The 13,877-nt window shown below is 42.0% G+C and overlaps 1 protein-coding gene across 1 annotated transcript; it reads right to left on the bottom strand.

Annotated features, from left to right (window-relative positions):
• Positions 1-2,888: 2,888 nt before the first annotated feature.
• hoxb13a (homeobox B13a) lies at positions 2,889-6,639 on the bottom strand. Its single transcript, XM_047570852.1, has 2 exons — positions 4,668-6,639; positions 2,889-3,578 (listed from the first exon to the last, which is right to left on the bottom strand). The coding sequence occupies exons 1-2, from the start codon at positions 5,389-5,391 to the stop codon at positions 3,331-3,333; spliced, it is 972 nt and encodes a 323-aa protein (XP_047426808.1). The 5' UTR covers positions 5,392-6,639; the 3' UTR covers positions 2,889-3,330.
• Between the last annotated feature and the right edge of the window lie 7,238 nt (positions 6,640-13,877).

Raw genomic sequence — 13,877 nt, 5'->3', positions numbered from 1 at the left:
GCCGTTTGTCAAGTTCAATGTTAATGTTTAACGGTCCGACACACACATACACACACACACACACACACACACATACACACACGCGGGAAATTAAATGAGGATTTTTAGTGACCAGAAATCCAGCTTTTGCCTTTACATATCTATTCCCGATTAATATTCCTCTGATGGCAACAATAAAATAGGCGTGTGCAGACATTCAGCCCTATAACAGTTAATTAATGGTGCGTTTCCTGGTTGCTGTTCTCCCCTGGCTTCATTTAACCAGATATGGCCGCTGGTGCTGCTGACTATTTCATTTTAATGCCCCGTCTGTTCCCACCGTCCAGTTTAAAGTTGGATTTTTACTCCAGCCCGAAGTTTCATATATGTGCAGTTTGACCACTGCAGCAGCCAATAAAGTTGCGTTTTATATCTACAGCAAATCTTAATATTCTATACTCTCAGTCACACGATCGAACCCATAGATGCTTGTAAAAAAAAAAAATTATTATTATAATAAATATATTTTTTCACACAGGATATTTCTCATTTCCTTAAAAACTCAGAAATCCAAAAGCAGTAAAATAATAAAATTCTCACTTCTATTGGTCCACTTCTAAACAGTGTTTGAGGAAAACGTAAATATGCACGTCCAAAGTGGCGTCCAAAATATATTTTCGTCTGACGCATCAAGGGATTCTCTCTTTCTCATGTCACAACCCACAAATCGGGGCTACCATTTTTTGGAAAATGACCAAAAAATTTGCAATATTTTTTAAAAGTTGAATTTAATTGAATTCAGCCCCTGCGCAGCTGACGAACACTGTGACTAAGACTGTGAATTCATAGAAGGATCCAGTTTCGCTGGACCACAACAGAGCAAGTTCAAGCAGTCATGTGATTTACTTTTTGATTAATTCCAAGCCGTTCCACAACACAAACTGATATATTCCCTTATGACTGAGGCTTTGTTCGCAGAACGCTTTTCATCAGGGGTCAAAACAAGACGAAGAAAAAAAAATCTTACGCACAAATCTGTAGTTTCAAATTTAGATTCACTGTGACAAAAGAAGTCGATGCTGAACATTTGAAAATATGTCAGAGCGAATTCCGCTTAGCGGGCAGATCATCGGTGTAGACCTGAAAACATTTTCCATTCAGACAAATTCTGTAATTTAGGCCGCTAATGCTGTGCTGGTTGTACGACGTGACGTGTAATCGCACTGCAAATGCTGCAAAAAAACATTCAACTCGATCTGCCTATTGGCTGTGATCTTGGAGCGAACTGCAAATCAGAGTAGGTTCGATTTTCTAAAACTGACAGCCGTTACGTACGTCAACGCGTTCAATGATCTCCAACCTACCGGCATGAAGCAAGCATTTGTGGAATTAAATCAAATTTATTAAATTCCAGAAAAGCTTCCACATCATCTATATCATCTATATACTATATGTACAATTACAGTTAATGAGCACAGCTGCCAGAAACTCCGTTCTGGAGAAACTCCTGTTCTCTGTTTGGAAATGGTACAGTGCGCCAAACATTTTCTTTTCGGTGTCAAAGTGCTAGAATTACTTAGAAATGAGGCGAACTGCAAAAGCGCTGATACGTGTAGTCTACGGTGCAACAATTGTTGTCACTCACTTGTCACCTTGACCGTGGATCTCTGGAAACCTGCCGACGAGAAAGCAGATGACCTGAGAGAGAAAAAAAAAGAGAGAGAAAGGGAGGGTGTGCGTGTGTATGTGTGTGTATGTGTGTGTGTGTGTGTCATCATTGTGGGTGTCTAAAAGACTCCATGCATGCTGTCATAAAGTATTCGCGACAGACTTGAGTGCGAGCCGTGCCTGTTGTCACGTGATTCTCAAGGTCAAGGGCTTTTACTCCGTCTGCCCTCCACCCCTATCTCTCTCTCTCTCTCTCTCTCTTTCTCTCTCTCTCACAAACACGCACGCACGCACACACACAAAGCAGAATACGAGGATGTGCGCACGACACAATGGCACGGTTTAATGAGTCCGTTCTGTTGTGCAGGAGTCACTAAGATAAAAGGGACGTCTGCATAAAGAGAAATTGAAAACTAAAATCTAGATACTTTCAGCGCAGTTGTTCTATTTTATTATTGTTCTGCGAGGAGTTTGTATCTTCATATTTTAAACCTAAATTATGTATTTTATGACGTGGCACTTTTGTTTTTCCCGTGATCATGCATCCAACTAAATAATACAAAGTAAACGTTAACAGCGATTACCCACGACGAATGCTGTCCAAATTAGTAGCTGAAAGAAATTCTGTATATTAAACAACATAAAGTAATTTTTTTGCGGGAATAAATTATACTGTTTACTATTGAAAGCGAGGTTATAATCTTCTCGCCATATGCGTCTTATCCTTGTGGTGGTTTAATGGAAAATACAAATCGTCGTGCAATACTAAGTTGAGCCAAGAGTTGAAGGAAAATTCATTAAACCGAGTCCATATTACACAGGAGAAATAAAAATCCTAAATAAATGAGCGTTTTCTCTCTTGTTTCCCCTGTAATTTTAGTGCTTCGCTTTTTTAAGAGAACCGAAGGACGATAACGGGCCTTTTTGCTCGCATTTAATTAGCGCGAGGTTTTGTTCGCGCACAAGATCATGAAGTGATAACAGGAAAGGGATCACGTAGCTATGGAGAAGTCCTAGAGGGAGGCCTTATTCGTATATGAATTCACAGTCCCATAAACACTTCTAATCTACACGGGCTGCCTGAATTCCTCTGTTTGTCTTGTTTGCAGCTTCCAGCCTTTGTTGTGAGCTCAACTCGGGTTTGTTTGCATTTTCCCAAGGGACGTTTTACGCAAAGTAATTCCAAATCGCCAGTCTATGTAATGATGATTTTGAAGATGTAAGACCTACAAGACACTACATAGAGATTAACAGATTTTATTAAGAGTTGCACTATGTTTTGATTACTGGTTTACAGGCGATATAAACAATATGGACAGCATATTAGAGTATATTCTGCTATAGGCGACTGGACACGAACGACAAGCAACAGTAAAAGACACACAGTACACAGACAGTAACATCAAAGCAGGCAGGAAGGTGCTGTATTTACAGAAAGCCTCTGAGCATGTTTAGCAGAGGGCTTTGGATGATTTCTTTAGTCTCATTCGTCCTTCGTCAGTCTTCATTTTCTCCCATTTGTTGACGCGCACGGATACACTTCACAGTCCCGGTCCGCTGTGTCGTCGACTTTCTTTGTTTTTCTCCGTTTTCTTTTATTTATTCTCAGTTCGATTTAATGTCGATCACGGCAAACAAACCGAGTCCCTCTACGTAATCGTCCAAACAGCAGCGGCACACTCGCTACGGCGCGGTGGTCTTCACTTTGGCCACGAACTTCTTCTCCTTCACCCTCCTGTTCTGGAACCAGATGGTGATCTGCCGCTCTGACAGGTTGGTCACGGCCGAGACCTTCCTCCTCTTGTCCTTGGTGATGAACTTGTTCGCCGCGTACTCTTTCTCCAGTTCCTTCAGCTGGATCTTGGTGTACGGTATCCGCTTCTTCCTGCCCCGGCGGAACGGAGAGCCGTCGTGCTGGTGCGCCACCACATCTGACAAAGAGAAGAGGGACAGAAGAGGCGTTCTGAGGCTGCACACACACCGGGGCGACACATTTTTCCTACACTGCACACTCCCCTGGTTCCTGGACGCAGCACACGTGCAGGCAAAATGCGCGTTTTATTTAGTGTTTGTGGATTAAATGTGGAAGAGTGCGGCGACTTTGTGTTATGAGCGGACTGGACAACTGTCCTGCAACACGGACAGGAAACATGGTGGATGCCTGCTGTTTGTAGGCAGCACGACCATGAGGCTCAATTTCAACGAAACTGTATCTTCTGATATGTTTAGTATCTAGTACTAGTAGAATATATCTGTCATCCAAATAGTCAACAATAAATGAGTAGACCTCATTACGCCTCATAAATCTTTTTTTTTAATTGATTTTTATTTATTTTATTTATTTCAGCCTTGTTATGAATTAATGTGTAATTGAAGCCATTTGCAGAATTAACCTATCTTTTTAATTCAAAGATCACAACATGACTCTTTGCTGAAATTATTATTATTGTTTCTACTATTATTTAGACATGTTTTATGTTCACGGTACGTTAATATAATATGTACAATCAGTTCAGTGATAATTCGATAATTATTCAATTAACAGGTGGTTCACAAAGCACCAGCAATGCTTGACCTCTGGGTTAACAAATGGCCTTGAGCTCGACGGTGCAGAAACGTAATTAATACATCTGCCCTCTACAGAAACACGTGGTAATCCAAAGTTCATGTCTAAGTCACTGTGTGGCACGATGGCACAAAAATAACATCGTAGCTCCAAACAGCTTGTTTTATTTTGCTTGTGCTGCCCCAAAACCAGATGGAATAATCTGAGTTGTGATTAACATCAGCCACGAGTCTCTACTTAAAAGCACGTGGCTTTATCTATTGCAGAAAGTGCCCTTCGAGTTAATTATCTGGCTTTATTGTATTTTTATGAAGATTGTATGATAGAAGAAAATTAATGGTACGTGATCTTTCACTATTCTTACTAAATGGGAAATAATTTCTGCCTATAGATAGTTATTTTAACTTACTGTGCTAATGTCGTTATAAAGCAGAATAAAAGCAGCAGTAATTACCAGCCAGAGCGGACTTCCAAAGGTGTCCAGCCTGTCCTTGGTCCTTGGAGCAGTACATTTGTCCTCCCCAACCGTTGGTCAGAGCCCAGGGCTGGTAACTATCCATGGGGAGGAGGGTGTCATGGCGCGGCTCCCCTGTGCCCAGCGTTTGGACCACAGACACGTCCAGGTAGCTGGCCATCGACTGGTACGGGCTGGCATAGCCGTAGTAGGCGAACTCCTTCGCCCTGTGGTTCGCGTATTCGTCAGAGTTCACCGTCGTGTCCATGTACTGCGAGCTGAGCGCGGCTCCGGCTGCCTGAGTGCACGACTTGAGAGAACCTCGACCCATCCTGCACGGGTAGTAGCCGTTGCCAAAGTAGCCGTAGGGTAGCGTGGGTGCAGCCGAGGAACTCTGGTGGGCCACAGCGGCCGCAGGACACGGTCCCGCTGCGCACTGCTTCCCCGAAGGCGCAGATGTGTCATTGGCGCCGGAAGCCGACACATCCACTGTGGGATAACTAGCTGAAGAGTGCACCAGACCTGACGGGTGCCCCCCAAGAGCGGCGGCTGCCGCCGAGTGCGCCATGATGTTGCGGCACTGGCTCGCCGCAGTAGCCGCGGCGAAGTTGCTGCTCCCCACCAACCCTTCCATGTTCTTGTTCAGGTCGTCCAGGTTGTTGTCATACACAAACATAACCGTTTCCGCTGGCCAGCGAGGGTTTAGGACCAGAGAGGCTGTCATATGCGCTCCTTTTCCCGGTCTGACCTCCGTTTTTTCTCCGTTTCCTCTCAGATTCTGTAACGTCTCCGCGCTAAGCTGCTACATTGAATAGAGTGTACTGGTATTCTTCTGTGTCCACTGGCAGCCCTGAACACACCCACACTCTCACCCATACGCACACACTCAGACGCTCTCTCAGGACTCGCACCGTAGCGCGCGCTGCCACGACAGAGACGCGCTGCTTTGTTGCACCGTTTAGCAGTGACGCTCGCTCAGAGGCAAAGACACACGGTAACCGGCCGGACTCCCGGTTACATCCCAGCCGCAGCCTTGACGCAACAAGCCCCCGAGACCAAGAGGAGAGGGAGGGCGCGTGTCCATTGGATGAGGCGGGATGACCACGTGATTGACAAGAGAGAGGAGAGAAAAAAAGCGAGAGCAGAAGAGACTTGCCGGGGACTGTCAGTCAAAGAAAAAATATTTTTACGATGCTCGAGCTGTCGCACGAGAAGAGCATGAGCAGATTCGGTTCAGCTTATTGCGTGCACCTCTTTTCTTCTTGCAGCTGCATTATGTCTAACTGAAATCTCGAAGGTCTAAAGTGACATTATCTCTGTGGCTCACACAGAAAAAGTAAATCACTTAAACAGACATTGCTTGTGTTGTGCGTAAAGACGCGTTTGTGCAAAGGAGCTCAGCAGTAATTACTGAGCAGTTCAGATGCTTACAGTTTAATTAGATTGTGCCTTTAGTTTATATTGAGTGCGAATAAACCTGCAGGAAACATAAAGACAAAAAAAATGTGCAAAAATATAGACTGATGAATACGTTTAAACACTTATAATCGAGGCAGCCAAATGCATGAAAAGGGGTTCATCGTTGCCATAAAGTTATTAAAAATCATAACATACCAGGGGTATTACAGCTTTTCAAAAGGGAGGCTGCATCATTAAAATAATTGTACCCGCTTGGGCATTTCTCAGGCTGAATTTTACCACGTCAGCCTCTCGCACCATCCAACTGAAGGGAGCGTAATGGGGATTAATGGAAGGGATTTGGAGGATTTAAGGTTTTGAGAAATATGGCTTCGGTTCAAAGCGCCTCAGAAAGTTTTTCACTGCGCTTCAAAAGCGCAGTATTTGCGCGAACACTTTACTATCTGCGTATAGTTTCTGTTAAGTGACAGAAGGCCTCCACCCGGGCCTGGTCCCGGAATGAATCTTGATGCTTACCTCAGATAACTTTAAACCTTTTATGTTGATCTTCCGCTGCACAAGGAGACACGATAATAAGGCTTCAGATGATTGATTGAACGACAAGTGTGTGTGTGATTTTAAAGCTTCCCTAAATGTTATTACTGAACATGAAAGGTACAGTTTGTGGTACTAACTGCAGACTAATTTTTTTTTAAGTTTATTTTACTTTTATATATTACTTTAGTGTTTTTAACCTCCGAATGAGAAGCCATATTTTTGCACATTACTCCCAAAGAAAGTGGCAGTTTGAGAGTTGTTCTATACGTTTTAAGGTCAAACTAAAATAAAATTGTTGTACTATACATCATTTCCTTCCCCTCTGGTGCATGCTAAATGGAATCAAGAGTGGAGAACGGTTATTCAAAACCTGTTCTTTGCAGTACGATGTGAAAACATCCAGCGTAGCATCATTCTGAGCTCACCATTTCATTTTCATTTTATTTCATGTTATTCTTACTTTGGTGGAATTTGAGATTAAAATCACTTTTTTTCAATCATTTTTTTTTGTGCACTACACCTGGATTTAAGAAACGTTTTTTCCCCCGTTATTGCGCAGTAGCAGCGGACGTGAGAAGCAGGTGTGAAGCTCGAAGACGAACAGATGCGGCTGTTTTAACTCCGCGTTACTTCTTCCGCTGAGCAGTGTTCGTTCATCTCGAACCGCAGCGCATCAAGGGGAAATAAATTAACTGCTCGTTTTTTGTTTTTTGTTTTTTTTAGGCACCGGTTGAGACTGATGTCATAATTCAGCACGGTAAGCATGACTTAAAGGTGTAGTTGGGCAAAAAAATACGAATAAATAGGCGAAATAAATAAATAAAACGGCAAAATGGAAGAATCACGAGTGCCATGAGTTAAGAATCGTGAGGTGATTTTAAAATTTCTTCCAAAGCACATATTGACCAAGAAAACTGTTTACATCTTAAAGTCTGAACTGATTTAATTTAGATGTTGCCGTTTTTGTTTCAGCTTGTGACGGTCGGTATTTTATTCTGGTTTGGACAGCAAATTCTATTTCGAACAAATATCAAAGGAAAAATAAAATATCACATGACCATAAACATTTTTATTTTTCCAATTGGTATAAATTATCGTGAAATATGACCAAAAGCTCCCGAAACAATCATAGTGAGTGGATTTTGTTTGCAACAGGGCATGGTCAAGAAAAATGTTTTGTTTTTTAAATAAAACACATAAAATACGAAACTACATTAAGTCAGTGTCCAGGTGATAAATATAAATAAGAAATTTCATTCCTTTAGAATGAAAGAAAATAAAACATCTCTCTGGAAAGCCACTGGAAAGGCTTTGCATTGAATTGTCTCAGAAATGCGCAGACAGACAAACATCCGCACGCTCGCAAACCACCCAGACAGCCAGTCTCTATCCCATGTGGTCTGCTGGTGTTGGAGAGTGGGGTGGGGTGGCGTTGGAGGGAAGGGGGGATCAGACTGGCCCCTGAGGGTCAAGGTCAAGTTTAACACGCAAAGACTGAGAGTGTGTGTGAGACACAGTGGGTGGGGGGTGGGGGGCGCAGACAGAAAGACAGACAAATGTAGTGAGCTCAAGTTCAAGGCCGCCGCACACCTTGACACATGTGTCTGTGTGTCTTTTGTTTGTGTGTGTGTGTGTGTATGTGTGTGCGCGCGCGTCCAAATGACACGGAAGACGCCATGCTGTCTCTGTGATGGCCAGTGACAAGGACAAATATAACCAGTAGCCCTATGTCCGGGAGTAAAACAAACAAACCAGATACTCACTTCCAAAATAGATCATTAACGAAAGAAACCCTCCTCAAGACTACACGGAAATACACACCAGACCCCAGGGAACTGAATAACAGTGAGGGGGGAAAAATGATAAAACAAATACCTGCCTATGATTCATTTCCTTTCTTTAATTGCTTTAATTTGGGTCAACAAATTACATCAATGCAGTTCTTAATTAAACTGGCGCATTTCTTTTTACATCGAAATCAGAACATTTCAGTTGTGGAAATTTAGTTTCAGACATTCGTTCAATTGATTATCAAAAATAATCATATTTTCTTTATTTTTTATCTGTCACCCGAACAAAACCCCTCTAGGTCGGAAATCTGATCCGACGTCCCCAGTTCTGCCATATTTCTCATATTTCATCATGAAGGGGAAGGAGAACGGCTCTTATGGGCGAGTGGAATTAATGCGCATTAATGTGATGATACACGCGTCCAAACATTTGCTTTGCCCCCAAGTAACGATAAAAGACCAAAATTAGAGGCTCCAACATAATTAGAACTGATTAATTAAAGACACAGCATGTGCATATTATGAACCATTCCTACATGCAAAATCATAGTGTCACCGCAGCAGCCACTGACCTCTCTGATGCGCAAATTTCGATCTTATTTTGTCACAATTTAAAGTTTAAAAAAACGAATCTGGCCGCTCTGTAATACGTATAATGACGCTATGTCACGGCTTCATTCTCATCTAAGCCTGCACAAAACTCTCGCGGAAGTTTAAATCATTTACATCAATGTGTGATTCATTCGATTCGAAATACATTTGTAGTAATTTGAGCATTATTAATTAAGTTGTCAGGAGACGTGTTATGCGTGACTACACGATGATTTATCTTGGATCTGTTTTTGTTATTTACAGTCAAAGAGCTCAAACCTTCTTGTGCAACATCAACGAACATAATATTAGAAGCAGAGCAACTAATATATTCTGAGGCACACAAGCTAAATTGAAATAAAACGAAATTATGCCCCATTTCACTTTATTTATTCATTTCTACATTTCCTCCTTGCGCGTGGACCGCGGTACCAAACTTCTTATCAGTATCCATCGAGCTTCCCTTCCCCTGAAGCTTTCAGGTGATCTTAAAGAGCAGCGGCGCCTCACGGGCTGGTTTTCATCCGCAAAGTGTCACCGGAGAATGAGCAAAACTGCGAAAACGCTGTTAGATGCGGATAAGGGCTCAGGCACAGGTACGCCGTTTGATTTCACGTGCGTATCACAAGTAATGCTACAGCAACAGGGAGAACTTCCAACACCAACAATTGTTTGGGGGCGTCAGATAATTTGCAGCGACTCAATACTTTCTTGATGGAGCGATATTTTTCGTTTTTCGCAGTTACTAAAAATGTTTCACTTTCTAAGCTCACCTGTAATTATTTTTGACGACTGGAAACGCGACGTCACGTGATCTGCCAAATAACGGCTATGGAGTGTCAGGTGTCATCACTGTACCCTCGAAAGAATTTATTAAAATATAAGCTCAGAATTTTTTTTATTTTTATTTTTTTTTCCCAAAAAAAATTCTATGGCGCAAGATGCACCTGCATCCAGTTCCCGTTCGGGATTGACCGAGTTACTTTGTTCAGGGGGAATCTTCAGCAGGAGGGGTGAGGTTAGTTAGATGGTCCAAACAGTAGTGGAAGTTAAAGGTAAAGGTGTAGTTGAAATAAACAGGGAGAAAACCGTCTTGTTATGTGAGGAGAATGCTGTATATTATCCATGTCCATTTTTACTTATTAACTCAATATTTTTTTTTTAATGTTCCAATTTTAGTGTCTTCCTCAAACATAAATGGTACTTTCTGTGGTGCTAACCAGGGCATCAGTCCCACTCTGAACATGTGTGATGCCTTGAAAGACAAAAGGGAAGTGGAAATGATGGAGTTGCATCTTCAATAAACATATGAGGCACCCAGAGAGCAGATGAAAAGAACTGTTCTGTAATTGTTCAACAGATCATTTTTGCCTTCTCAGTATTCCAAGAGCCGCCTCAGTGTGTGTGTGTGATATCTTTCTTGAGGGGGAGTTATTGGTGAAAGGGTTAAGTGGGTGGTTTAACCTGAACTGTATGTCTGAACCTTTCAGCTAAAAGAATGTCTTCATTAAAGAAATCTTTGAGAAAGACTACAAAGTACATCCCATGCTCACTTTTACCGATAATTTGTCCTCAGTGTTCACGTTTGCATAATGTTGTCACCTTGATGACCTGTACCATGAATGTGTAACGTCGAATCCGTCTGGAGCTGGATTCCTCCTCCTCTGTTTCTCTTCCTGTGGGTTCTTTTGTTTTTCGGCCACTGGAGTGTTTTCTCCTTGGGCTTTTTGTTTCCTTCGAACTGAGACAAATTTCTGATTAGTAATTAATTAATCAATTACTTATTCAAATGTCGCAAGTATCTTGACTTGGGCAAACCCTTGCCTTCACATTTGGCACCAGTTAGGGAGATGAAAGCAAATTTTAACTTTAAGAAGCACAAAACATTCTGTCTTACGTTTCGACGTTTCGCACATTTTCATTCCGGACCAACCCACAGACTCTCTCTTCCTTCAACCTCCTCTCTCTGCCTGTCCTTGTAAAACCCCGCGCAGGATGCGGCAGATGGGCGGCAAAGGGACCGCTCGGACATCTGTCCAGTGGCCGAGGGGACGTTTTAAATGTTGATTTTAGCCCGAAAGTCCGTGTTTTATTGTGCGTAACGTTGATCACACGAAATGCACCCAGACAAAATTTCTAAGACCAGTCTCTGTTTGCATGCTGACCAAGGACTTTGACCCTCTTAGTCTGATAAACCGAAGCGTCAGCTTTAAGGAAAATACTGTAAAACCATCTATTTATTTAAGCCACAACTAAGTTTTTAATGCGTTGGTTAATGTCACTGGCCATTGTTGATTATTTGAGATTTAAATGAAACAAAAACTCAAAGTTTGACTTACAAGCTGTTTTGGAGCTTTCATTTTTATGCATGTTCCTGGTTCAAAGGTAGAATCTCCATGCGTTTTGTAATGATGACTGAGTCATGTCTCTATCTCCCTGACAACTAAATAAACCTTATCTGTTGACAAAGACCATTGTACGTGGTTTAAAGCTCCAGAAAAAAGGCAAGATGACCTTTACGTGTTTCTTTAGTTCAATAAAAAGCTTTCTGAAAACATGTTTAAACAAATCTGCTGTTTTATAACAATTAGAACAACTCATTAAGATGCAGTATGATTTATGACAGCCCCGTGGAGTTGTGAGGAGATTTCTCATCGCTACAGGCATCATCAGAAATGTCCTCGGCCCACCAGAGCTGGTCAGCTTTAACGTTCACCGCGTTCACACTTTAGCCCGGTTGAGCGGAGGCCACCGCCTGATCATGTGTGCCGTGCCTGCGTCCGCTGTGTGGCGTGGTCCTCGCCCCGCCTTCATGCAGCACGCAGTGTGGCATGCCAGCCTCCACACTTCATTATTACTGCGGGCTCATTAAAGCCCCTGCAGCCGTACCTGATGCCTGCGTGAAATCGGGTCATGAAACTGTAGAAATTGAAGCTTGGTGCAGTGAGCGGCCCTTTTGTTTCATACTATGTAGAGATGAGGGCACCCACATCCATGTTCACCTCCTGAATTTAGTTTAAACCGTCATTCAGTGACTTATTGTTGTTGTCAGATTCAAATGTTCTTGCACTGTGAACTGTATGAAGCTTTAAATCCAACCACATGTTTTACTCTTTCAATTGATCCAAACCACATATATACACAGTATATATTTTAATTTGACAATATATTGATAGCAAAATGATAAAACAATAATTCATATTCATTTCCAAACAGGAAGCAGCAAAGACGGGGCTGAAAGCTCTCAGAGTCTGGAGGTTTCTGGAGGTTTCTGGAAGTTTCTGACCAAAGTACACAAAACGTCATTTGGTGCAGTGCAACTCAGGTGAAACTCACACAATTACACACACACACACAGTATATGAGGGCATGGCTTCTTCCTTCCGCCCCTACAGTATAACCCACGCCTCACTCATGAGATAAATCCACACAGCATGAGCGGGCGATCGCTCATTGAAAATGTCTGTGAAGGTGCAGAAGGAAGGACGTGTGGACCCCGACACCCTGGGATCTGAGCTCAACCTGTTACAAAAGGCAGTAAATTAAGTCTAGTGGTTTAGAGTGAATTATAAACTGAAGAAAGAGCTTATTTAAATAAGTGGATTGAGTTTAGTCCAGCACGGTGTGTGATTATTTTCCGTATTCTCGTTTCTTTGCGAAAAACCATTTTACCAATATTAATTTAAACAGCCACGTATTTACGCACACGTTTTGAACACAGGGTGCTGCCCAGCATCCATTGTGTCCTGTGTCCTTGAACTTGACCTTGTTGAGCGTTTAACAAGAGGAGAGTGACCGTGTGTGTGTGTGTCATTGTGTGTGTGTGTGTGTGTGTGTGTGTGTCGGGGTAACTTTTTTTTCTTTTTTTTCCCCTTTCTCCTTTTACACGAGATTGCATGGTGGCATATAAATGAACGGGTAATGAAAGAGAGAAGGGGAGGAGAGTCGCTTGGTGAATCGCAGGAGACTCCCCAGCAGAATGTAGACTTTAAGCGCGTGCCCCCCAACTGTAAGCTTCAAACAAATGGAAAGTTTTAAGCCTAAACTTAAATGCAGAGAGGGTGTCTGTCTCCTAAAACCAAACTAAGCTGGTTACTTTGGAGAGGAGCCCGGCAGCTAGAAGCTTAACTTATAGTGTGTTTTTGGGAACAGCAAATAAGCCTGCATTCGGAAAATAAATGAAATATTCTAGGGGGTCATTACAGACTCTGCATGTGCAAAGAACCATTTATGATTATGAGTTTTAAGAGAAGAGAACCTTATAAGAAGAATGCTTTGATCTATCTTCCTTGTTTCTTTATTTGATCTGCATCTTTTGTTTCGTCTGGAAGTTTGCTAGGGAGTTGCTGGAACGTTATTACAATAATAATAATAATATACTACAATAGTCCTCTATAGAAACATTAAATGAACAGACGAATATTTCACCTTTTGACCTGATGCATTTTAACAGTACTGAACTGGAAGAAAGAAGGCACTCCTAGACTTCTTCGCCGTATCACTCCGGTCAAAAATGACACTCCTCACAGCAGAGGTCAACATAACGTCATCCAAGGTATCTAAGATTCATCTTTACTACGGTCATAAAGTTCATTTTGACAAACTTTTGTCAGACATTTAAATCCTAACTGTTGTCTCTGTGGTGATTGTTATAAGCCTGGGAGCATTTTAACACCATTCACATACCGCCGTACTTTTTATTTATCCAAATCACCACACAAAATAATTTAATTATTGTCAGAACACAGGAAGAGATGAGCTGCATGTGTAAAATACGGCAAAACCAAAATCTCCTCCTATGTAGAGAAAATAGTTGAAGAGAGTTGAAACAGAAAAGCACTGCAGCTTCCAGTGTAGTTATATTGAAGAAAAA

Source organism: Mugil cephalus, chromosome 20 (genome assembly GCF_022458985.1).
Source record: "Mugil cephalus isolate CIBA_MC_2020 chromosome 20, CIBA_Mcephalus_1.1, whole genome shotgun sequence".
Classification (NCBI taxonomy): domain Eukaryota; kingdom Metazoa; phylum Chordata; class Actinopteri; order Mugiliformes; family Mugilidae; genus Mugil; species Mugil cephalus.
The sequence above is the reverse complement of the archived record's forward strand: the minus strand, read 5'-3'. Positions and strand labels throughout refer to the sequence as shown.